Here is a 27,535-nt window from a genome sequence, read left to right as displayed (position 1 = left end):
ATATTTATAAATTCTTAATTAGGACTCTAATTTATGTCTAAAAATATAACACATATTTTTGACAATTAACAAGTGCTATTAAATTTGATAATAAATTTTTCATTTTACCTGAAGCTCTGCTAATATATTAAACATGGAAGTTTAGCTGGAACACTTAACTAGTTAAAAATTAATCACTAAAGTGTTTATTAAGTTCTATACAATCTAATACCATATACTATTAGATATTTTCATTCGAAAAATACAATCTCGCTTCCAACTAAACAATACAAGTGACATGAGATAAAAAATGAATCAATACAATGAAAAATTAATCCAGTAATTGATCAGATTGATTGAAATAAAAAATGGTAAAATTGTCAATTAATTTTATAATAAATTTGAGTGAACACAAACAATATTATGTATCATATATTATATAAAATGAAAATCAGGAGAGTACTGGAAACAAATTGAGCATGCAAGATTATCCTCTTGGCTTTACTCTTGACATTCGTTTTTTTCGTCAAGTAGTATTTACTCGGTGAGCTAAAAATAAATTAATCAATTATTTAACCATCAAATTGGTATCAGGATTCTTGATCCCCCGACAAAATATCCTCGGATAAAATATCCCCGAGACTAAATATCACACAAAATCCATGATAAAAGGGCACAACACGGTAAAAAGCTTATGTCCTTCTTTCCAGATTAGTTTCTTGAAAAATGTTGCAAAAATCATTTCTTTTAATAATTAAGACATATATTTGATTAACTATTTATATTATATTATATAATTGATTAAATAATCAATATAATTCATATAATAATTATTATGATTTTTAGTATTATTGATAATTAATTTTTTGGTAACTTTTAATTATAATTTTTTGGAATTCATTTTGTTTTATTTGTAAAATAGCCAATATTAATTTTTTTCAAATTTATTGTTTTAAATTGTTTTATTGAAAAATTTAATTATTTAAGATATTTTGTCTGGGGATCAAGAATCATTGAACCATCAAATTACTAACTTTAATTACACTTACATTGTAGAGGTATTCTTAGAGGCTCGTTATCTTTAACAAGACACTCATGAGTTTGCTTGTGAAATAAATATTGTAATAGTAATTGTTTGTCTTCTCCAAAACATGGGTCGTAAAATCCAGGTAATTCACTCTGAAATTTTAAAAAAATAATTAGTATTAAAAATTAATTACCAAACTTAAAAAAAATGAATAATTAATTAAATAAAAACCTTGGAAGCTTCATGAAGAACTAGGCGCGAGTTAACAACCAGACATTGCAAAGGAATAGTGACATCAATAACATCATCCCTGGCCTCATCAAGAATTTCGTGAGGAATATTGCGCCTGTTGGAAAAAACGAACCTTCCGTAAAGCGCCTTGGTGATGACTAGCCCGTGTTTAGCCTCTTCGTCGGCCCTGATCCTGCTAAAGGTGGCCATCATGAGTTCCACCGCGGCTTTGGCTTCTCTCTGCTTCTGCAGCGTCCAAACGCGGTTCAACTCCTTCTGTTTTTCTTTCTCGCGGTCTTTCTGCTCTTTCATCATCGGCTCGACGATTATTTTCTTCACAATAGTCCACGTGATAAGCGGCGCCACAGTGGCGTAAAATATCGGCGAGGGCAACACTTCCTCGCAAAGGTGAATCGGGAATACGTAAGTTTGCGTGGCGCGGATTAATTTTATTCTCAACGTTACTCCACTGGGCACTCCGACTCGGACTGACGCCGACAGTGCGCTGTGTTTTGATACTTTTTTCTCAGCACCGTATTCGACGTAAGCTCCGAGAGTACCAGCTCTATTTCAATTAATTATCAATATTTATTAAAAAATTTATAGTAAATTATTAAAATAAAATAATAATTTCTGGACATACTTTAACGTTCCTCGTAGCTTCATTTTTTTCTCTTCCATTTTATAAGTATAACTAATGCTGGCAAACGTATTTAAATATCCAAATTGTAAAGTAAAAGCGGTGTAAGACTCTGGTGTGTCACGAACAAACATTGTAGACATTGAATTTTGAATTCCGCATTTAAATGTTAAGTATCCTACGCTTTGTTTATCCAACTGCAGTCCTAGAGCTTTAAATAATATTAAAAAAAAATTATATAAAATGGTTCCATGATTCTTGATACCCCGACAAAATATCAATAAACGAAATATCACAAGGATTATTTATCAGACGATTAACATCGAACAAACTTGATATTTTTTTAAATAAAAAATATTAGCTGCTATGAACATTATTTCATAATTTATTTAAGCGTGATTTTGTGTGTATTTATTTTGAATTATTAATAATTAATAATTTTAATTGAATTAATAAACATTAAACTTTTAAAACCTTAATCTTAAAAAAATTAATATTTATATATTTAAATATTTTGTGGCAGTAATATTTAGCCTCGGGGATATTTTGTCTGCCGATATTTATTTTGGGGATAATTTGTCGGGGTATCAAAAGACTTAATACCAATAAAAAATTGAAAATCAATTAAAATACTAGTGATTAAAATTAATCATACATCCAACTAATCCAGATCTTATTTCATCTTGTTTGAATTGCAAGATAGTCGCGCCGGTACAAAATAATCGACGTGTAAGTGAACGATAAAATTTGACAGTCGCAACAGGACCATTTCCAGCTCCAACGTCAAACTCCATCCAGCTTTTAGATGACAGAGTTCTTCTGGCAGCGACATTTATCGATCCTACCCCGGTACCGTTTTCAGCATCCACTTGTCCGTAGAGAGTCAAAGTGTCTTTTAGTGTCAGGGGGGCTTCAATCGACTGTTGGAATGACATACCGCTGACTTCGATGCCTCCCAATATTCCATCACTGAAAATAGTTAAAAAAATTTATTTTTCTTCTTTAGTTAAACGTATACATAGATATGTGTGTAAGATATATCTTTGTATTAAATCAGAATGAACTTACTTGATTTCATAGTCTTCGTCGTACTTATTAAAAATATCTGTGGCGTTTATAAAGACAGTAACGTTACCCTTAGGGTTTGTCCGCTGCTCTAGTCGTCTTTCTTCCCGTTCTTTAGCGATGCGCTCATACTCTTCTCGAATTTCTTGGGGTGTTTTTGTGCGTTGAACTATTTCCCATCCTTGGGTTTCTAATCCGCGGACCCCTAGAGAGTCGTAGATTGCTCTTTGGTGTGGATCACTTAAAACTAGAATTTTAAATTGATTAAAAAATTATATCTTCTTTTTTTTTCTAAATCTTATCATTAAAATAATTAAATTGATCAAAGTTCAATCAAGTGAATATTCAAATAAAAACATACACATATATATCAAAAAACTATTTATATTTTTAAATATACTGAAATTAGCAGACAAATGACAATTCTTTGAATTTTTATAATTAAGCAATTATTTAAAAAAAGCAAATCATTTTTTAAAATTCGCACTTGTATAATTTTTTACTAAATTTGTTTTTATTATAATTTGTAATAAAAATTAAAAAGATTGTTAGATTTTTCTTTAAAAATAAACTAGGTCAAGAAAATTAATTAAAAAAATTTTTTTATTGAAAACATTATTACAAAAAAATTAAAAGGAAAAATTTCACACGTAGAAAATTTAATAAATTGAAATGTTTTTTAAGAATTTATTTACTTGCAATTTAATTGTTGAATAAAATACAATAATTGTTAAACGTCATCTTATTTAATCAAAAAACAAAATTCATATTAATTAAATAAAATTACCTTCATATGCTTTATTAGTGCGACTAAATAAAACTTCGGCTTTTTTTTTCAAAATCGGATCCACATGTTTATCTGGATGGTAAAGTCTACTTTGTCTTCTGTACGCTTGCTGAATTTCTTCAGGAGTTGCCTAATAAACAAAAAAATTATAAATAAATCAAAACATTCATTACTATTATTTGCAAATATTCAAGGTCATCTATTTGCATATTCTGGCGACACGATCAGTGATTTACAACGTAAATAAATCAACACCAATAATAATACTCCAAAAAATTAACATTAATAAATAAATAAAAGTAATAAATAATTTTCATTACGTCAGCTGAAAAAAGTCACGTGTAGTCCAAATATTTTAGGGTCAATAAATAATTATTGTCAGCTTACATTTCTGGATACATTTAAAAAAGTGTAATAATCCACTTCATTAACAGTTTCTTGCTCATTTTCAGTATCCATTTTATTAATAATATATATTTAATTATTTATCAACTTAAATTAATATCAACACAATAATTATCAACTAGGATTTATTTTTCTACTCCTTTTAAACTAGATAAAGATACACACTCGGCTTAGACGTATTTTTCACGATCTAGGTTACGAAAAAATATATAACATATTCTTTTTATTTAATAAACCGGCATGCGCGCAGTTTCAAAATAATTACACAAGGTAGCGCTGCTTGAAAGTAAATAGATTCTCTTTAGTATACTTACGATCGATTCTTTTAATTACTTATCGGTAATTTAGTAATTTTATTGTTGGTAAGAAAAAAAAAAAAAAATTCACAAACAATCGATTAAATAACGGCAAACAATAAAGTAAACAAAACAATTACTCAAAAAATAAATAAAATAATATTAAAAAAAAATGACACATTTTTTTTCAAGAAAAAATAATAATAAATTATAAAAAAAAATGTCAGAGTGATTTATAATTATAAATTTATGCAATAATTATTTAAATAACTGAATAAATAAAAAATATTTTTTTTGTTACCATTGGCGACATCTTTACTTACCGTTATTACTGACACAAGTACATACGTATCGACACTCACGCATTCTAACGTTCGCCATCACTTGTTTTCTACAATAATGTCCGAATTATTATTATTGAATGCAATTATCATTGAAATAATAATAAAATAAAGCAAATAATCCGTCTAGAGTAATTTTTCTCAGGTAAGTACACTTAATATTTACAAAAATAAATAAAAATATATAAATAAAAACAGTGTATAGAAACTAACGTCAAATTAATTGCCGTTGCAGATTGGCTTTTGAGGTTATTATTATCATAAACATTGATAAAGTGACTTAGTAGAGTGATAAAAAACAATCGTTATAATAATAATAATCACAATGAGATACCGCGGGCCAGTGTGGACTAAAACAGAAACAGAAGCGTTGCTAAATATTATTATAAAAAACAATCTGTTGGAAAAGTCAAGCACGAGTGGCCAGCTGAGTCACGCACTGGTAAAACCGCTGCTGAGCAAAGGATTCGAGCGGACCGCGGTCCAGATAAGGCTGAAACTCCGCTCGCTGCGTCTGAGCTACCAGAAATGCAAGAAAAAAAATTGCACGCCGCGCGCTATGAAGGAGTGTCCTTACTACAGTTTGCTGGACAAAATTTACGCGGGCGAGGACACGATGTTCGTCAAGCAAGAACCACACCACGTGGAGCCATTCGAGGAGCCGCTCAGTATAAATGCAGTTACAAACAACACAAACATTTGGATCGACCAGGAGATCCAAACAATGCTCACGATAATCGATGATATGTGTCTCTCCAACGACCTGTCCTTGAAGGGGTTTTCAAACTCCGCGCTCAAGCTGATAAGCAACGCGCTGGAGGTCTCGGGGATCAAAAGGTCGGCCAACCAGGTCAAAGTAGCTCTGACGAATCTCAAGAAGGCCTACATAAAGAGCCGCGAGTCTCTGGAAGCGGGCAGCATCGAGGCTCTGACCTGTCCCTTTTATGAGTACCTGGAGAAATTCTGGGGCGGAGAGAAGCTCAACCGGGAGAATACCAAAAAATGCGAGGTCGAAAGACTGCCTTCGATTGACGACGCGATTAATGATGTAATTGTTGGGAAGGAAGTTCACATTCGTCATCACGGCTCTAATGTTATTGATTTAAAAAATGGGCTGGAGCACGAGGAGAATAATTTTGCTCTGGATGATAACAATTTTAATTTGGACGGGAATAATTACAGCTTGAATGATGATAATAATTACACGCTTGATCATAGCAATTATAATGTTGATAATAATTATTTGTTGAGTGATAATAATTACCCTGTTGAGAGCATTGAAAGTATTGATGAGGAGGAGGAGGAGGAGGAGGAGGAGGAGGTTGAAGATGAGGAGTACTTGACTGCTGATGGAAGTTCTGCGATTGTTGTTGACCTCTGCGAAGATGAAACTAATCAGGATAATGTTTATATTAATGGAATTGAGGAGCATATTAATGGCAATGATAAAATGAGCAATGGGGATGATAGAGTCGATGATACTCTTGAGGTTTTAGAAGATGAATCTGTTTATAATAATAATAATAATAATAATAATAAAAATCATCATACTGATGATGTTAGTGATAATAGCAGTAATTATACTAATAATAGGCATAGTAATGTTAATAATAGAAGTAAGAACAATCATGTACAAACGCCGGTAACTATGAAGAGAATAGTCCTTTGGACGGAGGACGAAATAGTCACCATGTACGATTCAATTTTTGAATTGAAATTGAGAACACCCTTGAAGACTAAAGTCTCGCTGAGCAACGCTAGTAAATTAATTGAGCCACTGGCTAGAGCTGGGTACACCAGATCGACGCAGCAGATTATCAGCAAAATAAAAAACATGAGAACTGCTTACTTGAGATGCATTGCTCAAGGCTGCACGCCCGAAGCGATCAGGGAGTGTCCGTACTTTGAGTACCTTGATAGGCTGTATGAGCAGCATAAAAAGTATCCGGATGATGATGATGATACCTTGGCGCCGCTAGAGCCTGTTTCCAGAAGGATTGACAGTGATGATGTAAATGGATTTATCAATGATAAAGAGTCTGAGTCTGGGGATCATAGTTACAATTCAGCGCATATTAATAATGATCATGATAATGATGCTGACAGGAAGTTCAAGAAACCTGGGCAGGATGTTCTTTGGTCGCCGGTTGAGTCTATTGTTGGTAAGTTTTGTTTTTTTGTGGTTAGCCTTTAAAAAAAATATTGGGAATTATTTACAAGTCGGCTCGACCTCTTATTGGGCAATATCTAGGTGAAAAATTAAGATTTTCAAATTTTTTTTTATTCTGTTTATTTTTACAGCGCATTTATGATAAAAAATGTCGTAACAGAAAAAAATAAAGATTTTGATAGATTTTTTGCCTTCAAAAGTTGGAAAAAAATTTTGGCTCTCATGTTTTTGGATGAAATTTCTATTTTATCTTTTTTTGATATATTTTTTTTTTAAACACATAAAAAATTGAACAATAAAAAAAAAAGTTGAATATCACAATTATTCTCAAAAATTTTTTAATTTTTTTGAAAGTTTGTTAAAATTGTGATAATCAACTTTTTTTTTTTATTTGTTCATTTTTTTATGTATTTTTCAAAACAAAATATATCAATAAAATCAAATAGAAATTTCGTTCAAAAAAATGAAAATTAGAATAGTTGACCCCACTTGTAAATATTTACAATTATGGTAATTATTTACAAGTAGGGTCAACCCCATTTTGGGCCATATCTAGGTGAAAAATTGACATTTTTTAATTTTTTTTTATTCTGTTTATTTTTACAGCATTTATGATAAAAAATATATATTTTTTTTTTTTTAAAAGATATATTTTTTTTTTTTAAAGTACATAAAAAAACAAACATTTAAAAAAAAAAAGTTGAGTATCACAATTTTCCAAAAATTTCATAAATTTGTTAAAATTGTGATAAACTTCTTTTTAAATTGTTAATTTTTTCTATGTATTTAAAAAAAAATATATATATTAATGAAATTTCGTTAAAAAAAATGAAAATGAAAATGTTTGACACACTTGTAAATATTTACCAAATTATTATATTTAAAATATTAATAATAATGATTTTTTTTTTTAATGTAGAAAATGATGTTAATATGAGAATAGACGATCAATTCGAGTCTTCAGCAATTGAGCAGACTGACGAAGTCTTAGACCAGGAACACGACCAACAAGAGCAGCAAAATTACCTGGACGACGGAATAATGGAGCATGAAAACATTGAAATAATGGACAACTGCGAGTTAAACTCGTCGATATTAACAGGGATGGACTCTGAAGTATCACTAGTGCAATTTGTTAACAACAAGCTCGGAGAGAGCCGACCAACTGACGATGTCCCGAAAATTATCTCCAATATTAAGAAAGAAACAATTAATTCCGACGAAGAAGTTGAAGCGACCAATGATGTGAGTAATTCTTTAAATCATGAAAAAATAGTTAACCCTGATATCATTTTGGAGCACGAGTCCGGTATGAATGATGGTATTGTGTTAACCAAGGATGAGACAGCTAATATGATAGGGAGCTACAGCTCGATGGAGTACAAACCGGTCCAGCAGATGCGCATCAAGACCGAGGTCGTACAGAACAACGAAACTCCCTCGCAAACGGAGCCCCAGGTCCGCGAAGGCTCGCTGACCGCTGCGTTCATGCAGTCGGTGGTCCAGAAGATTCTGAAGCACGAAGAGAAGCTCCAGGAGCAGCACCACAGGTGGATGGAGCGACAATTCGAGATCCAAAGACAGCACGATCGTAGCCAGCGGGAGTTGCTCTTAGCTGAGTTACGGGAATTCCGGAAAACTATTGCACACACTAATTCTAATAATAATTTCTTATCTGATCATTAATACACAATTAATATATTATATATATTTTTTTTTATACATAAAATGGAATTTATTTACTAGGTTTCTTAATCAGTATCTCTTGCATTAAATTCTAATTACATTTAGTGTAAGGTTAATTAATTAATACAATCAATTTTGGTTAATTGATTAATTTTATACTATTTTTATAATTAAGCTAAATATTAATTTTATTATTATTACTAAAAAGTATAATTGTATACAAAAAATTGTAAGTCATGAGACTTTTCTTGTTAAGAGTAATTTTTAACAAAGTTAATATTAATTATAAATTTAAAGTAATAACAAAAAATAATTTTAAGAAAAGATAAATAATTAATAATAAAGATCTTATAATTTTTGAAACAATCTATGTATTTTTATTCCGGTTACCTGGGTGGGTCAACGACTCCATTAATTTTTAAACTAGAATTGATCAGCTCGGCTTAGTAACACGCGATTCCCGGATTTAATTTCCAAAATAAATTTATTCAGATTAAATATTCAAGTATTCTAAAAATATTTAAATAAAACAATTAAAAGTAGCTCCATTTGTAATAAAGTTGTTTTTGTTAGCTCGGTTACGTATTTAATCAGATGTTTGCACGGTCTATAAAATTTTCCGACGCACGTGAAAACCTTGATTGTTATTGTATTGTGTTTTCGCGGATTTACGATTATCGTAAATTCATAGAGTGTTATGCATGCGTATTTGCATCTGTTATTATTTATTAAACAATGTGTATTTTATTTTATTTTATTAACAAAAAAATCTGAAAATTATTTGTAGATCTTCATAAATTACTTTTAATTATCTCTGCTGCCAGTCATTGTTATTTCCAGTTCTATTTCTATCTTTGGTCGAAATAGAAAATTTTAAGGAAATAAAACTACATCGCTTAGCGTAGTTTTATTTATCTTTTTGCGGGAGTATGTAAATCACTTTGTACTGGCATGCGAGAGAATTATTCTTGGGTAGGATTTTCCAGTGACTTGAGAACGTGATTAGAAAAAAAAGAACTTATTTTTTAATCATTTTTTTAGCATAAAATTACTTAATGACAATTCGGAATCTAAATTATATAAAGTAATTCGAAAGTGATTACTTTTTTTACATGTAACTACTTTCTCTAAATTTCTACAATACTCATTATTATTTAGTGAGATTATGGGAATAAATAATATAATTAAATAATTTTAGTTTCATTTTTCTCAAGTGTCGTAATTCTCTAGGAAATCTAACTTTGATTAAAATAAAAATCAATTAAAAAGTCCAAATAAATAAATCCAATTTTTTTAATTTTTCAGTGACACTTTAACCACCTTTTTGTCTTGCTCGTGAGACTTTTTTATGTTAATCATCAATTGTCAATAACTTTTTAATATTAATAAATAAAAAGCATGACTAAAAAGTTTGATAATTGATTTTTAAAATTCAAAAGTCATTCCTCGGCAGACAATCACGTTTTTATTTTCTTTATTTCAAGTGTCAATAAATATAAATCGATCGGTTAACCGCTATTTAAATTACCGGGGGAAAGCAATCAAAATCGATTTTAATTAGCGGTTAATTCGCTATCTCGATATCTAAATATATTTACCATGGGTATAAATAGTTCTATTAACTGTCTGGGATCTGAAGATGAAATAATAATCAACCTTGCAGTTACTATGTGACTGCCCTGACTTGTGGACTATAAATAAATAAAATTTTGTTTTATTAAATAATGACTTTTGTTAAATTGCACTGTACTTTCTTAACTATTGACATTTTTCAAGATATAAGCTCATCCCGATGTTACACTCATCAAGAGCTTTCATTTGAGTACCCACATGCATTTTTGATATATTTTTCATATATATAAATATATGAAATATATAAATATATGAAATATATAAATATATGAAAAATTGATGTGGGTACTCAAGTGAAAGGTCTCGATGAGTATAAAGTCGGGATGAGCTTATATTTTTAAAAATATCATTAGTTCACAAGATACAAGGTCATTTCTTAATTATTGACATTTTTTAAGATATAAACTCATTTCGACGTTGCACTCATCGAGACCTTTCATTTAAGTACCCACATGGCATTTTTTATATATTTTATATATATATGGTATTTGTGAAATATATAAATATATAAAATATATGAAAAATTGATGTGGGTACTCAAATGAAAGGTCTTGATGAGTGTAACATCAGGATGAGCTTATATCTTTAAAAATGTCATTAGTTGACAAGATACAATGTAATTTCTTAATTATTGATATTTTTAAAAATATAAACTCATTTCGATGTTACACTCATCGAGACCTTTCATTTAAGTACCCACATGGAATTTTTTATATATTTTATATATATGGTATTTGTGAAATATATAAATATATAAAATATATGAAAAATTGATGTAGATACTCAAATGATAGGTCTCGATGAGTGTAATGTCAGAGTGAGCTTATATCTTTAAAAATGTCAATAGTTCTCAAGATACAAGGTCATTTCTTAATTATGTACAATGACACTAGATTTCACTAAAAAAAAAAAAACCAATTTCATCATATGACTATCCTGGACACAAAATTTTTCTTATTCTCTTAATAATGTAGATAATAAATAAAATTTATTTAAATTTTAAACAATCAATTAAATTAACTTTATTAAAACATACGCGTAATTAAAAATCTTGCGGTTAATTTATCAGTAAATTGTTTGTTGACATAATTACAAGTGGATATTTTTGTTTATTTTTTAAAAAGTATATAATTATAATGATACGAGAAAGCAAAACACAAGTAGATAATAATAATAAACAAAAACAAAAACAAGTTTTCTTTCACCGTGAAAAATCACTTGCTTTGACCACTACTCGGTCGAAAGGTCACTTATACAATCATCGTGAGTCAGTAAACACTATTACATTATACTTAATTAATATCATTATCATTATCAATACTTATTGCTATGTTTATTATGTATTACCCACTTGCTTGATTAATCTAATTACGTATAAATCCTTATCTAATATACACACGATATTTTTATTTCTTATAATATTTTTCCCGTGATTTATTCTCAATTTTTTGATTAAATTGATTATTTTTTTTTATTAAAAAAAAACTTAATTATATAATCAATAGTAATTTTCTTTTTTTATCGGGACTGCCGGACCCCGGGGAACAATTTAGGTAATTTAATGATCTAATAATCGAGCTCAATAAATAGTAAGGGAATGATAAATAGGTCAATTTACTGAAATAGAGATTAAAAATAATAATTTATCTATAGACGATACAAATTTGGATAAATAAATAATTACAGCTAGCCGATTATTTTAGCCATAGGAGAATAAAAGATCCGTTGATTATTTTTCCGGCTTAATTATTTCCGAGTACTGCAATAATAGCGTGACAGTTTTTACAATCCAGAGGCGTGGCTATTTATAAATGTACATCGTGATATAAACGGCATCATTTTCCGGTTATTGTAAGCACGTTTATAGTCTCGAAGAAATAATTAACCCAATTGATTGGCTTCAGCTGGACAACAACCGAATAATCGTTAACTTAATTCATCAACGCGCTAAAAAATTTACTTTATTATCATTGATAATATTTTTATTATCTTTCAATAAGATCTGGCTGACATAAAAAAAAAAAAAAAAAAAAAAAAAACAGTAGATTCAAATCATAGCTATTGTTATCAGTTAAAATCTCAACTCTACTTATATTACGTCATTTTTACAAGTAAAGTCAACTGGAAACTCATCGCGTGTTGTTATCAATTAAAATTTTCCATAAATAGTGAATTTGTCACAAAGTTTCGCGGAAATAATAATATTTTATTTTCTAAAAATCTAAAATCAATTTTTTATTATTTAACTGTAAAAAAAAATTGTTTTCTGCGTAAAAAAATTTTGATTTAAAAATTTAACAAATTTTTATGAAAATTAAGTTAGCCGACATTTAAAAATTAAAAAAAATTTTTTTTTTATTGAAAAACTTATTACAAAAAAAAAAAAAATTTCACTTGTAAAAAACTTGAAAAACTGTAAGTGCAATTTTTATAAAATATTTAAAAAAAAAATCAAAAAATTGAAAATGTTGGCTAACTTTAATATTATAAAATTTTTTACTGTTAGAAGAAAAATTCCTAGAGATTATCCAGAAATTTAATGATTAAATCAGGATCAATCAAGTTGAAAAAAAAATATGTAGACCGCGATTCATCAGCGACAAATAAAATAAAAAGCTGGGACAATTTAAGAGAGCAGAGATCATTTAAACGATTGTAATCCCAGTTGGGGGGCTTGAGCTTAGACGCTGTCTTTTATTTGCTGGAGCTCCATTTATATCAATGAACTTGTGTTGAACATTTAATACCCAATATAACAAATATGCATCATTTCTGCACAAGTATCTCACTCGCACGATTGTTGCGAGCGTATATAATATAATGTCAATATAAGTACTCGATATTACCGGTTAAAACTGACCCCCTTACGTTTCGTTAGCATTGATCGACAATTGACCGATCGACCGGCAAATCTTAGTAAGAACTCAAACACGCGGACTAGAGATTCAACCGAGCAAACCGGTTACCGGTTACAGCTTTTATGGTCATATCGATACGTAATAATGAGTTTACTAACCTATCCTACTGCATTTTACTTATTTTTAACTTTAATTTAATTAATATCAATGATTATCATGATTTATAAATAAATTTAGGAGTTTGATGTCACTAATCCTGATTACTAGCTAGATAGTTTTAATTCTAGTTAATTACCCGGATAATTTTTTAATTGACCAATTAAAAATGAAAGTTTTTTAAAATTAGTGGCTATAAGCGTTTAATGAGTACACTTACAAATATTTATTAAGTTTCCGGATCAAGAATTGTGAAATTTAAGAAACTTTTGGTGAATTTATTCTAGCCGGAAATACTTAGTAATTAATGATAATAATTTGCATAAATATTTTATTTTTAAATTAGGAGAAAAAGGAAAATTTCATTTTCGAATCTTTGTTTATTGCAATATCTATTTATTAACATAGAATTAATTATAATAATTTTTTTTTATTAAAAATTTATGCTCTCAATTTTGATTTTTTTACTTTTATCAAATAAAAATTATTAAACTTTGAACTTAAACAATTTTTTATTTACAAAGCAATAACTAAAGAATCTTTGATTACTCTGAAAGATTTATTTTATTTAATTTGAAAATTTCCGAGTCAATATTTTGATATACGTGGGCTTTGATAAGTTTGCGTCAGACAAAAACTAGTCGAGTTCATTGTCCATTGATATTGATTTTACCTGTCGCGCGTTCTGGATTCCAAAAGTTTTACTTTCTTTCAAAGTAATACAATCATTAAATTAAATATTTTGTATAAATTTCCCATAAAAATTTTTTTATATAAAAAAAAAATATTTTAAACTCAAAATTTTTAAAATAAAAAAATTTATTTTTAAATCTAAAACATTAAAATATTTTAATTAAAAACTTTTTTACCAAAAATTTGTCAATTTTTTCAATTTTTCCTTAAAAAAATCTTTTATATATAAATATACATATATTTATCACCGATATATAGGCATTAGCAACATAAATTGAATGTACGGTGGCGCCTATTGCGGTAGGCGCGACTTAAGAATCATTTTCATTCGCAGAGAAGACTGTTCCCGCGCATGCGTTTAAAACCGTGGCTATAAATACAGACTTGTCGAGTAAGCTCCTCAGTTAACAGCGCGCAGTTGCACTTTCAAACCAATTTCTCTGAAAAAACTGAAATTCAAATTTTACATTAAAAAAAAAAACAAAATAAAATAAAAAGTTTCAAGTTTTTTAAAATCAGTGAATTTAAAATAAAAAAAATGCCCGCTGACGTAGCAATGCACACAAACTTCCTGCAATTCAACCAATCAAGCCTGAAGGACTCGAACATCGACTCCTGCTGGAACACCGAGAACATGAGCGGGTACATGACTCTAATCGGACCCAAGGGTCACCGGCAAGGTGTCCAGGTCAAAGTTTACCGGACCAGCGTGGAGCACTTCGCGGTAATTTACCCGCAGAAAAAAGTTTGCCGGCCCCTGGGGGTTTTGAACCTGAAGAACACGACGATTGAGCGGCTGAGGGACGAGGGGTTCGTTGTCCGGCAAAAAGGGTTCGACACGACGACCATCACCCTGACATTCCTTGTGGAGAACAAGAAGGAGCTGGACTACTGGATCCTGGCATTCACCGCGAGATCAAGTCCCCTCGTCCACCAGAGCAGCCTCCCCATCGTCGAGGAAGAGGAGATTTAAATAAAAAAGTCAGGCCGAAAGCCATTGCAAGCATCCAGACGCCTTGGAGGCTGATAAATCCTTTTTTAACTGGTATTAATTTAATCCCTGGTTAATTATTTTAAATAAATAAAATAAATTGACTTGACTGGAGATCGTTCCAGAGCTGGGAAATGAAACAGGTGTGTAGTGGTTGAACAAATTTTCAGAACTGGCATGTTTTATCTATTTTATAAAATAATTATTAAAATAAAAATAGCAAACATGTGTTACAACACTGGGCTGACACCTGTCTTCTGTCTCGATCCAATCCGGATGACAGTTATTAATATTTATAGTTATTAATAAGAAGCAACATCAGTTTATAATTATGCCAAGTGATTAACAAAGACTTTATTTTACAACAGACATCTAATATATAATTATCGAGTGAAAGTTATCGCGACAATAAAACTACTCAAGAAATATAATGAGTATGTAAGAAGAAAGAAGATACAGTTGTCTATGTTATGTACGTGACCCTTGACACAGACGCCGGTCACGTTTCACCCGTCGAGCAGACATCGATCCGTCATATCAGCTGTAAAAATGTAAAATAAAAGTTTCGAGCTTTTTATCAATATTTTACTCCAAAATTTTCATTTTATTCTATCAATTTTTAATTATTTAGTTTTATATTCCAATTCTATTGTATCTACAATCTAGAGTTTATATTACGTCACGGAGAATTGAGATAAAAAAATAAAAAAATAAAAAAAAAAATTAGAGCCAGAATGTAGAGCCTCGAGCTAAATTAAATGTATCAAGTGTATGATTAATAAAACAACTGGCTGATGTTTGATCAATTGAACTTTAACATCCTCAATTCTGGATTGTGCATTGCTGAGATACATAATCCGTGATATGTTATTATATTTTCGAGGGGTTTAATTTTTATTTTAATTCTTACGGGTATATTTTCGACTGGCAAAACTCCAGGTAACTCCAATCGATCCCGGACAGCTGTGAGGATCCCCAAGTTCTCACACAGGTACTTTTAAGTCTTTTATTGTGAAGAATAAAAAAATCACTGGATAAAAATGAGGGCTTGAAAAAAAGTTATTGTCATTTTTGTTATTATTATTTTTATTATTGTTAGCTTACTGTAATGGTATATTATGCATATATATATATATATATATATATATATATATATATATATATATATATATATATATATATATGAGCAGAGCGTGTTGTCTCACTTGCTCTGTACACCGTTAGCTCTAGCTTAGCAACCAACTGGAGGAAATGTTGAATAAAAATAATAATAATGATAATGATAATAATAACAAAATAAAAGAAAGAGATACGCGCTTGCTGGGTTTTTATGGTTTGAGCTCCAACTACCACGACCATCACAACAACGCTATTAAAACCAGCTACATAACAGCTACGACAACCAACAATAAAATGACAATGGCTTGTGTTTAATTATTTAGATATGTACTCACCAGTATTTAACATTTTTTCACCTTAAGTTTATTCTTCACAGTTTATAATCTCACTACCGACATTTCATTCAATTATTTCACGGAAATAAGCTTCGATATTTCCGGTATTTTATTTATTAAATAGAGGGTTTTTTTTTTTAATTTAATTTTAATTATCAGGCGGCAATTTTGTAATTTTTTTCAATGAAAAAATTATTTCACAGAATTTAAGTGCAATTTTTTTTTTTAATTTAATAAATAAAGTAAGAAAAATTGTCAAGTCTGATAAATTGAATTGAATTTTAAAAAATAATTTAATTATAAAATCCGGATTTAAAATTTATCTTATCAGTGTGTTACTCTTATTATACGATGCAATTTATTTGTTTCAATAAAAATTAACATTGTCTGGAATTAAATGTTAATTTTTATCTAAATAATCCACGTTCATTTAATAGTAATATTGTCTGTGATATTTAATACAAAAAATAAAAACAATTTGTAATAATAATAATTAATTGTAAGCAAGTAAAACTAGGTAATAATGGGTTTTCACTAGAATAATAATAAATTTATCTTTCTACGTTATAATATTAAGTGTGTTAACAGAACAATTGTATTTTATCGCCATTATTATTTAAGAATTTATTAATTTATAATTTATCTGTCTGTATATAAAGACTACACTTTAATTTAATAAATAAATTTAAGTATAATAATAAAATAAAATAGTAATTAAAATTAATTCGTTTAAACACCGTAGAGCTACTTAATAATGAAATTAGAAATTTTTATACACATAAGTAGTAAGTACTACGACTGTAATTTAATTATAATAATAATGTTAAATGTTTAATGTAAAACATAGACCATTTAAACACGCTCCATTGTACTTTATAACTGGAGGTGACTATAATAATTATAATAATAATTATTGAGTTGTGTATTTCAAAATCCAAGTCATTTGTCAAGTGAAAAAGTGAAAAATAAAATTAAAAAAAAAGTAATTAAATAAATCGTTATTATTTGTTCCCCGTATTACGTAACTTGTAAACCAATCCTTGGCAGTTAGCCTTGCGCAATATCAGAGAGTGACAAGTAAAGAGCCCGGTATTACTCCAGTACTTTTATTTAGCATGCTGCAAATGGATTTATGTATTTTATTAAATGCAAACTAATATAATATAAGTATATAATATAATACAGGCCGGTATCAACGGGCAAATCCAACGTTGAGGACTCTGCATCACATGCTCTGCACACCTGGCCGCACCTTGACGCCGATCACGCGATTCTAATCATTGACTGATGGAGGATGCAATACTCTGTACATAATAGAATAGTTATACAGTTATATAGTTATACTCCATGCATACTTTGGTTGTATTAACTCCAACTCTGTCGCTGGCATTTGATGCTGTATAGAGAACTTTCTATTATTTTAGTTACCGGCAAAATATTATTCCGGAAGTCGTTTGTAGACAATTATCTAAATCATAGATCACGGAACAAATACTTTGATATTAACGCTATTTCCAGTTTCTAGAAGATTTTTTTTTCAGAATTATTTCAACCTTTAATTATGTACAGTTTTAATCTATGCAGTTTTTTTTATTACATACAATTTTTATTTGTCCTTAGTTTTAGTTTTTTTTGCAACGTCCAGTTACGATTTATTAAAAAAAAAAAAATGGTAATTATTTACAAGTAGAGTCCACCATATTTTTGGCCATATCTAGGAGAAAAATTGGCATTTTTTTATTTTTTTTTATTCTGCTTGTTTTTACGACGCATTTTATAATAAAAAATATCGTAAAAAAAAAAAAAAATAAAAATTTTGATAGCTTTTTTGCCTTCAAAAGTTGGAAAAAATTTTAACTTTCATATTTTTGGATAAAATTTATATTTTATCTTTTTTTGATTTAAAAAAACAATTTAAAAAAAGAGAGAATTTTTTAAAAAATTTATAAATTTTTTTGAAAATTTGTTAAAATTGTGGTAATCAAATTTTTTTTTAATTGTTTATTATTTTATGTATTTTCCACAAAAAAATATAACAAAATATTCCAAAAAAAATTTTGTTCAAAAAAATGAAAATTAAAATGGTGAACTTCACTTGTAAATAATTACCAAAAAAATAGTTGCAATTTTTAGTAAAGTTATACTCGAGATAGAAGCTCCATTTTTAAATCCCCATCAGGTTTTTTCGACCTTTCTGAAATAAATAAGATCCAACGGTCTTCAAGCATCTGCACCTAAATAAAAGGAACGTTATTCCATCTGGGCCTGGGTAACGATTTACACGAATAATGTATAAAGTACGTATAATACAACGGTTGTAAGAACGAAAATAAAAGATAAAATGCAAACTCGGTTCCATTGTGGCCAACGAATTTCGTTTATCTGCAAGAATAGAGAAAAAAAAGGATTTTTTATTTCGAAATTTAAATGAGAATAAAGAGCGTGTTTATATTTAGCAATTCGCGAGTAGAAGTTGATAGAAATGAAAGATTATTTTAGTGAGCTGAGAAAATATTTAAAAACCTCGACTACCGCCAACGTGGACTTTAATTATTCAGTGACTCAAACTTACCAGTGGTAATAAAAATAAACTAATCGATGATATCACATGTGCTCGGTAGTTTTAATTGCATTGTTTTCTATGAGGATTGCATTGTATTTTTTTTTTATTATTGTTATTTTCTTTCTTACCGTAATTCGATGAATAAAATCGACGTTAATCACCGGGATGACACATTTCCCACATTTTTTATTATTGAATGATATTATTTACTTTCGTCTAGCAGAAGCTTTATAAATATTCAATGATTGATAATACACTTTATTTATTTTACATGCATCTAATGACAATGCTGATTTTTATTCTTTCATGACTGGTCATTCCAAATTTTATTGTTATTTATTTATTGATATATAACTAAAAATTTTCTAGCAACCATGCAGTCACTATGTGACTGCCGTCACTAGTGAACTATAGATAAATGAAATTTTGCTTTATTAAATAATGACTTTTGTTAAGTTGCACTGTACTTTCTTAACTATTGACGTATTTAAAGATATAAGCTCATCCCGATGATACACTTATCAAGAGCTTTCATTTGAGTACCTACATGCATTTTTGATATATTTTTCATATATACATATATATAATATATATAAATATATGAAAAATCGATGTGGGTATTCAAATGAAAGGTCTCGATGAGGGTAACATCGAGATGAGCTTATATCTTAAAAAATGTTAATAGTTCATGAGATACAAGATTATTTCTTAGTTGCGTTAAATTGCAGTACTCTGTACTTTTTTAACTATTGAAGTTTTTAAAGATGTAAGCTCACTCCGATGTTACACTCATCAAGAGCTTTCATTTGAGTACCCACATTCATTTTTGATATATTTTTCATATATACATATATATAATATATATTTTAAAGATATAAGCTCACCCCGATGTTATACTCATCAAGAGCTTTCATTTGAGTACCCACATGCATTTTTGATATATTTTTCATATATATAATATATATAAATATATAAAATATATGAAAAATTGATGTGGGTACTCAAATGAAAGGTCTCGATGAAGGTAACATCGAGATGAGCTTATATCTTAAAAAATTTTAATAGTTCACAAGATATAAGGTCATTTGTTAATTATGTATCTAGAGATAGAGCATTTTCAAATGCAGCCTAAATACTTATCATCATAAATTGACTATCAGTGAGAATGATATGAAACCTTGAAAAGGCACAAATTCAAGTCAAGACCTTTGTAATGATACCAAATTTCACAAAAAAAAAAACCGATTTTATCATATGACTATTCTGGACACAAAATTTTTCTTATTCTCTTAATAATATAGATGATAATTATTTACAATCAAAAAAATATTAATGCATTCAAATAAATTAAAAAAAAAATCATTTTATTTAATAAAATAATAACTTATGAGCAAACTATTTATCTGATGCTCTAAAACAATAAATCTTAAAAAAAAAAATTGACGTTAGTTTTTCCTCAACTTAATAAAATATTTAACGCTTTATCGAGGATCAAAACTCATCAGCTATTAATTCGGAAAATAAATCAATTTGAACTTTATTTATTAGATCAATTTTTCTTAATGTTTATTTATAAATAAATTTAAATGTTAATATATCGTTTTGCGTAAAAGTAAAACGAACTGTAGATCGGCCCGGTACGGGGTCGATAAACTCAGATGAGTCATTGCAATGATAAAATGTCGCGCTGTTATTTTTCTATAAATTTATTATTTTATTAAGTGAGAATAATCTTGTACTTTTTTTTAATCTCAAGGGCTTCGTTGGCCCGCTTTCATTCTTATCTTTTATCTGAAAATACTGAAGGCAATTAAATAAAGCAATAACTTGTGGATTGTTTATAATATGACTGAATATAATTATTAACGCATCCTCGATAATCACCAGTCTATTAAACTAATTACAGAATTTTATTTACTAGAGCGTATTATTAAACTCTTTGAATTACAATTAGTTTTTATTTATTCAATTTATTATTTAAAAAAAATTTTTATATCATGAATAAAAATATTATTATCTTTATAAAAAATTTTAAATAATAAAATAATGAATGAAATTTTTTACAAAGAAAATTACAATGAATAAATTAAAATAAAGAATGGATCTTTTTATCAAAACATCGTAATCAGGAAGCCATACATTATTTTCTATCAGATTAAATATCTGTTTTTACACATAATAAAACATGACCCTTGTTTTTTATTACATCACTTTTGCGTCATATTGGATTTTTAGTACGTAAAACGCAAATCGAGTGAACATAATAAAATACCCATAGACTGCCAGTATAAAATATAATAATTAAAATATTATTTTATCACTTGTGTATTCAATATAGATAAATATTTTTTTTATGCGTTTCAGGTAAATATTTCAGCGCAAAGTTTGTCTACCTTAAAATGAAATTCCACTTATTTTATTTAAAAAAAAATGAGTAATTTAAAAAACACAACCTGATTCTTTGAAAAATCTAAAAATATTACCACGTAATATTTAAAATAAAAAAAAGACACTTTGTGCATATTAACTAAGACGCAGTACATTTAAATGACGCTGGTTTGATTAATATTGTGCGGTCGCATCACGAGCGATAAACTCTTACCAAGTAGATGCGATTACTCGCTCATATCAGGAAACTTAAACAAATCGCGATAACAGCCGCGGTTTTATTAAATAAAAAAAGCGATACATTTAAATTGCCAGTAAACATTCGCCTTTTTTCCTCAAATTTCTCAAGAATTTATTCTTAGACAAAGAAATATGTACGTATTTATTTTTTAATAATTACTGTAGTGAGGTGAACCTGTAATTGCACAAAATACAGCGCAAAGTCTCACGACTGCGGTACGAGGAACTAAATCATTAGACGAGCATTGTCTACTTTAATTTTCTATATATGACTCAAACAATATGTGGATTCCTCAGGTCCTACACCACTTGCATAAGTTAAGTGTCTAAGTACGAGGGTGAGAAAGACAACGCGTTACAATATATGACTGTTGGTTTTTTCAACCTTGACATAAAACTATGCACTCAAAACTCATTTTTTCTTGTGAAATTCTTTCTCAGGTGCTTCTTTGTAGGATATACATTCTTGTTCACTTAATTATCTTTTTTTTCTTAAAAAAATATAACTATTTTAATGATACAGAAATTAACAGACAGCTGACAATTTTTTAAACAGATTAAAAATTATAAAAAATCTTATTTAAATCTATAATTTTTTTAAAATAATAATTGTATCTTTAAAATTCTGGCTTAAGGATTAAAGAAAGGATAAAATTGGTGACTTTTTTTTGTAGAAAATTAAATTCTCTGCAAAATATGTCTCATATAATTTTTTTGGATCTTATATTTAGCCACAATCATTTTAAACTTTTGAAAACTTTTTTATAAATCCTATAACTTTATATTTAGACTTTAAAATTTTAATTTTGGAGAAAATAACAGAGATAGGGGTTCATAAAAGGTTCACTTGAGCCAAGAAAATATGGTTCTCCCTAATTATCTTTTTGAGCGAAAAAAAATTTTTTTTTTGACAAGAAATTTCACTTATTCCAACAAAATTAATTTTCTTGCTTTAAGAAATACGTATCTTGATCCAAGAAAATTTATTTGTCAAGAAAATCTTGTTGTTTTGAGAAAATTCAGCCTCTAGCTCCAAAAAATTTAGTTCTTGATAGAAGTAAATTTTCTTGTCTTGAGAAAATTTTTCTCTTGCTCCAAAAAATTAAATATAAAGATAGAAGTAAATTTTCATTAATATTTTTATTGATTAACATGTCAAATGGGAAGATCAAATAATATTTCATCATTTTTTTTCATTCAATATGTATAATTGCACGCTAAAATAATATAAAATGAGTATCAAATATTCAAGAGAAAAATTTTCTCAGCTGAAGTTGGACGCTGCTTCCCTAAAATATCTAAAAATCTTGATCAAATATAAAAATATATTGCATCAAGTATTTATAATAATTTGAATTAAGAAAAAATGACTTCCACCAAGAATAGAATTTCAAGAAAAATTTTTACTTCGGCCAACACAACTTCGGTCTTCCTTCAAGCACCCGAAAATTTTCTTGAGCCAAGAATTTTGTTCTCCAGTCAAGAAATTTTTCTTGCTGTATAAAATTCTCTATAAAAAAAGTCTAATATGATTTTTTCGTCTTCAATACTTAACCCACAATATTGAATTGAAAGTAAAATATTAAAAACTTGAATAAATAAACTACTTTTGACATCTTATAAATAAATTTAGTACAAAATATAAAACACAATGTGCCATTTAACGATCTAAAAGCCACTTGAACGACACATAGCAAAATAAAATTAATTAGCTCTTAAAAATGAGACTAAATAGCAGAGTTTTTGTGGTAGTAATCCAATCTTAAAGTTCCGGTGGCCTACTTGAAATTAAGTATGAGTTGGTCTTCTATTCCACGATCAGCGATTCCAGTTCATTACCTTTTTTTCCTTTCACTAGACCGTTATTGCGTTACTTACATTACATTAAGAGCATGTGTACGATCTACGAAGTAAAGAGTATGTACGGCTTCTCAAAGCATCGCGATGAGTCTAAGTAATCCGAAGATGCCTAGTAGTAGCATCGGCCAGACTAATATAACATTATTATATTATACAGATATTAAGTTCTTCGGGTAAGAATGGAAGCAACGACCGGGTATCCGGCTCGAAGTATATCAGCACGTACATGAATACCTGTAATAAAATGAAACTGTAGCCAGCCGACGAGATTGAGCGTCCTGGGTCCCAGGTGAATCATCCTTGCGAATGCCGCTCTCAAGGTCGCACGTTGACCCGAGAAAAAAGGGCTCTCGAAAAATAAAAGTCCGCCCATTCATGCTGTGCGTGATTAAATAAACTCACTTTTTCCATTTTCCATTTACTATTATTATTATTATTATTTTTTTTTTTTTTTTTATATATATTCATGTAAAGTACGTAAATACACACGTACTATATTTATTATATTATGATTTAAAGTATTTGTCGAGAGCGAATAAAGGAGGCTGAATTTTTTTTGAGCAATCACGCGTCAAAAGTGTCGAGTTTGAAGAAAAGGAAACAAGGTTAAAGTAATACAGAGATCTTGACTGCGGATATATATGTCTGATGCAGAAACCTCGTTTCTATTCCCTTTATGTACGTCACTACGTACGTAAAACTTACGTAGGTGATCCATTGTACCAAAGAGACGTCTTAATGTTAACGGCGACCTAATATGGTAAAATAATCGATTTTTTAAAGCTGATAAAGACTTTACCCATTTCATTTATATAAAAGAATTTATTTACCTCCTTTTGTTGAGTTCCTTCTTTTAATACCTCCGTCATTAAATAATCCTTTTTTTAATTCATTGATTTTAGTTGGTAAGTCTTTTAAATTGTCATTAAATTCTGGATGTAGCGAGTAAATCAATTGTGTGTTTATTTTTTTTTATTCGATTGTACGTTTTGTTCGTACTGTTTTTTATTTTGACGTCAATTGGTGATTATATGACGAAAATAACATTACTTATCTATATTATTAAGAGAATAAGAAAAATTTTGTTTCCAGGATAGTCATATGGTAAAATCGATTTTTTTTAGTAAAATTTAGTGTCATTGCAAAGGTCTTGACTTGAATTTGTGTCTTTTTAAGGTTTTATATCATTCTCACCGACAGTCAATTTATTATGATAAATACTTAGGCTGCATTCGAAAATGCTCTATCTCTAGATACTTAACTAAGAAATAACCTTTTATCTTGTAAAATATTGATATTTTTAAAGATATAAGCATATTTCAATGTTACACTTGTCGAGACCTTTCACTTGAGTACCCACATCAATTTTTCATGTATTTTATATATTTATATATTTCACAAATACCATATATATAAAATATATAAAAAATGCCATGTGGGTACTTAAATAAAAGGTCTCAATGAGCCTAACATCGAAATGCGTTTATATCTTAAAAAATGTAAATAATTAAGAAATTGCATTGAATCTTGTCATCTAATGATATTTTTAAAGATATAAGCTCACCCTCACATTACACTCATTGAGACCTTTCATTTGAGTACCCACATGTATTTTTGATATATTTTTCATATATTTATATATATAATATGTATATAAATATATGAAAAATTGATGTTGGTATTCAAATGAAAGGTCTTGATGAGTGTAACATCGGGATGAGCTTATATCTTTAAAAACGTCAATATTTAAGAAAGTACAGTGTAATTTAACAAACAAGTTAAAGTTAGTAACTGCAAGGTTACTAGGTATAATTAATTTAAAAAATTTTATTCAAAAGAAAAAAAATTTCAAACTTTGAAAAATAATATTGAAGATGATTATTCAAAAGATTATTAAAATTTGAAAGCAGTGAAGAGTAAAAAGTGAAGTAAGCAAATGTTAAAAAAGCACACTCTGCATTTTTAAAGGACTCTCGGCATCTATTAATAAAAGAAGAGAAATTACCATAAAGTACTTGAGCACGTTTTAAAGTAAAACAACAAAATTGAATACTTCCGTCTGGATTGTTTGCGAAAAAAAAAATATTCTTACAATTGAAAATGTTGATTGACGTAACAGTTTTATGTTTCTTGCAACAATAATCACCAGCTGGATAAATCGAGTTATATTGACGTTGCCCAGTTGTGAACTTGACAATGGACACTTATTTGAGACAAATATGCTCGTTACATGCAACACAATCAAATATTAAATATAATGCAATTGTAATGTAGTGCGATCAGACCCACGCGGAGTCTATGCAATTCTAATAATATATACGCAACCTGTGATGTGTTTTCACCAGTATTATCCAGATCTAATTTAATGTACATATACATATGATATATTAAATGACAAAATGGTATCCGCAATAAGGTATCAACGTAATAACTCGATTATTATCTGTATGTATAGATGTAAGACACATGGATGGATATTTTATAATATTTGTCGCAATATTTCTCTACACGGGTGCGGGATTAGCATATGATTGACGTAAAACATTTAAACACAGACTTTATTGATCTACTCAATCGAGTTTTATTTATTTTATTTGTTTTTTTTAATCCACTTTATGTTAATAAGCTTGCGGATTAAATTGACATTTTATCATTAATAATTAAAATTTTTGTTATTGATAATTCTATTTGTAGATCCGGTTTTGATTTACAGGATAATCTTTAAATAAATTAAATAATTGTTGTAGAAACAATTAAACTGTTGTGAGTTTTAACTTAAAATAGTTGATAGAATATTAAAATTATTGCAAATAATTATTCAAAATTTATTTTTTATTAATCAAGTATTTTTTTCTGTAAGATTTTATAAAAAAGAAATTTTTTTGATGAAAAATAAAAAATGAACTATTTTTTGTTTGAACAAAATTAATTAAAAATTTATTTTTATGAATTTTAATAAATATTACAATTAAAGAAAATTATTTAAAATTATTATTTTTTAATTTTATACCAAAAAAACGAAACAAATTATTTTTAAAAATAATATTATCATAAAAAAACCTATAGGAGCACATTTAATTTATAAATTACTAAATTATACATATTTAATTCAATAATAAAGAAAGTTTGAAACTCCTAACTGCAGAAAAAAAATATAAAGAATTGAGCCCACGTACAAACCAAACATAATTTAAATAAATGAAAGAAATTTTTTAAAAAATTTCTAAAAAGATATCAACTTAATACAATACAACTCAACTCAAAACTGAGCTGGCGCTTGAGGAGTGCAATAAGTAAATGAAGACAAAAACAAGGACTCGGAGGGCAATGCTCAATGGATCTAAGAGTTCAAAACGGACACTCAACAGGTTGGACAGGTTTTCACTCTGGATCAGGAAACTCGCGGGCAATAAAAACAAATCCCTTATTATTTTATGATCGCATCTGTATGAAGCAGATTAGCCGACCGGAGAGCGGAGTTTATTTATAAACATAAACATAATAAGCGTGTAATGTAATAATAGTAAATAGCTCGAAATTATTAAATGCTCATTAACCACCTGAAACTCTGTTGCTAATAATTTGTTTATTATATATAATAATACTAATAATAAATAATACTACCAACAGTTCAGTAAACTCTCTCCGATAGAGTCCGAAGAAATAATAACTTCAAGCCTCTACATAATATTTGCTTCAGCCGGTTTTAGTTGCAAATGCACTTGACGCATAAGTTGCGTGACCGGGCGCTATTTCGACCTTGAATACAAACGATCCGCTTGATATTATCTCGTTATATCGCTTGTATTATTTTACGGCACGCGTTCGTTTCATTTTTTTATAATATTTCCCCTCTTAATTATTTCACTTTTGGTCGTAATTTTATTATAAAATTGTGGTGCACTTTTTTTTTTAATAAATTGCATCAAAATGCGAAATTTTTATAAAAAAATTACTTAAAAAATATTAAATTATATCCTTAATTTTAAATTCTAATAATTATAATTAAGAAGACTATTTATTATACAATTATAATAAATGTATTATGCAATCGATCAAAGCGTTAATAAATT

The 27,535-nt window shown here is 28.5% G+C and overlaps 2 protein-coding genes across 3 annotated transcripts; one reads left to right on the top strand and one right to left on the bottom strand.

Annotated features, from left to right (window-relative positions):
• Nucleotides 1-162: 162 nt before the first annotated feature.
• LOC123260937 (dnaJ homolog subfamily C member 11) lies at nucleotides 163-4,342 on the bottom strand. Of its 2 annotated transcripts, none has more exons than XM_044722318.1 (8): nucleotides 4,117-4,341; nucleotides 3,730-3,859; nucleotides 2,946-3,189; nucleotides 2,533-2,846; nucleotides 1,881-2,088; nucleotides 1,238-1,802; nucleotides 1,029-1,158; nucleotides 163-528 (listed from the first exon to the last, which is right to left on the bottom strand). In XM_044722318.1, the coding sequence occupies exons 1-8, from the start codon at nucleotides 4,186-4,188 to the stop codon at nucleotides 506-508; spliced, it is 1,686 nt and encodes a 561-aa protein (XP_044578253.1). In that variant the 5' UTR covers nucleotides 4,189-4,341; the 3' UTR covers nucleotides 163-505. The 2 variants fall into 2 exon arrangements, with proteins under 2 accessions (XP_044578253.1, XP_044578254.1); XM_044722319.1 differs by having other exon boundaries at nucleotides 497-633; nucleotides 1,012-1,158; nucleotides 4,117-4,342.
• Nucleotides 4,343-4,749: 407 nt separating this feature from the next.
• On the top strand, nucleotides 4,750-8,668 carry LOC123260971 (myb-like protein D). The gene is made up of 3 exons (XM_044722386.1): nucleotides 4,750-4,916; nucleotides 5,007-6,933; nucleotides 7,861-8,668. The coding sequence occupies exons 2-3, from the start codon at nucleotides 5,097-5,099 to the stop codon at nucleotides 8,625-8,627; spliced, it is 2,604 nt and encodes an 867-aa protein (XP_044578321.1). The 5' UTR covers nucleotides 4,750-4,916; nucleotides 5,007-5,096; the 3' UTR covers nucleotides 8,628-8,668.
• The last annotated feature ends 18,867 nt before the right edge of the window (nucleotides 8,669-27,535 follow it).

This window comes from Cotesia glomerata, linkage group LG3 (genome assembly GCF_020080835.1).
Source record: "Cotesia glomerata isolate CgM1 linkage group LG3, MPM_Cglom_v2.3, whole genome shotgun sequence".
In the NCBI taxonomy this organism is placed as follows: domain Eukaryota; kingdom Metazoa; phylum Arthropoda; class Insecta; order Hymenoptera; family Braconidae; genus Cotesia; species Cotesia glomerata.
Note: the sequence above shows the minus strand (reverse complement) of the source record. Positions and strands in the feature narration are given on the sequence as shown.

Coding starts and splice junctions, on each gene's coding strand:
- LOC123260937 (XM_044722318.1), bottom strand. CDS start 4,188: ATGGATACTGAAAATGAGCAAGAAACTGTTAATGAAGTGGATTATTAC. Junction 2,847..2,945: donor GACGAAGACTATGAAATCAA/GTAAGTTCATTC, acceptor AACTATTTTCAG/TGATGGAATATTGGGAGGCA. Junction 1,803..1,880: donor AAGCTACGAGGAACGTTAAA/GTATGTCCAGAA, acceptor TAATTGAAATAG/AGCTGGTACTCTCGGAGCTT.
- LOC123260971 (XM_044722386.1), top strand. CDS start 5,097: ATGAGATACCGCGGGCCAGTGTGGACTAAAACAGAAACAGAAGCGTTG. Junction 6,934..7,860: donor GCCGGTTGAGTCTATTGTTG/GTAAGTTTTGTT, acceptor TTTTTAATGTAG/AAAATGATGTTAATATGAGA.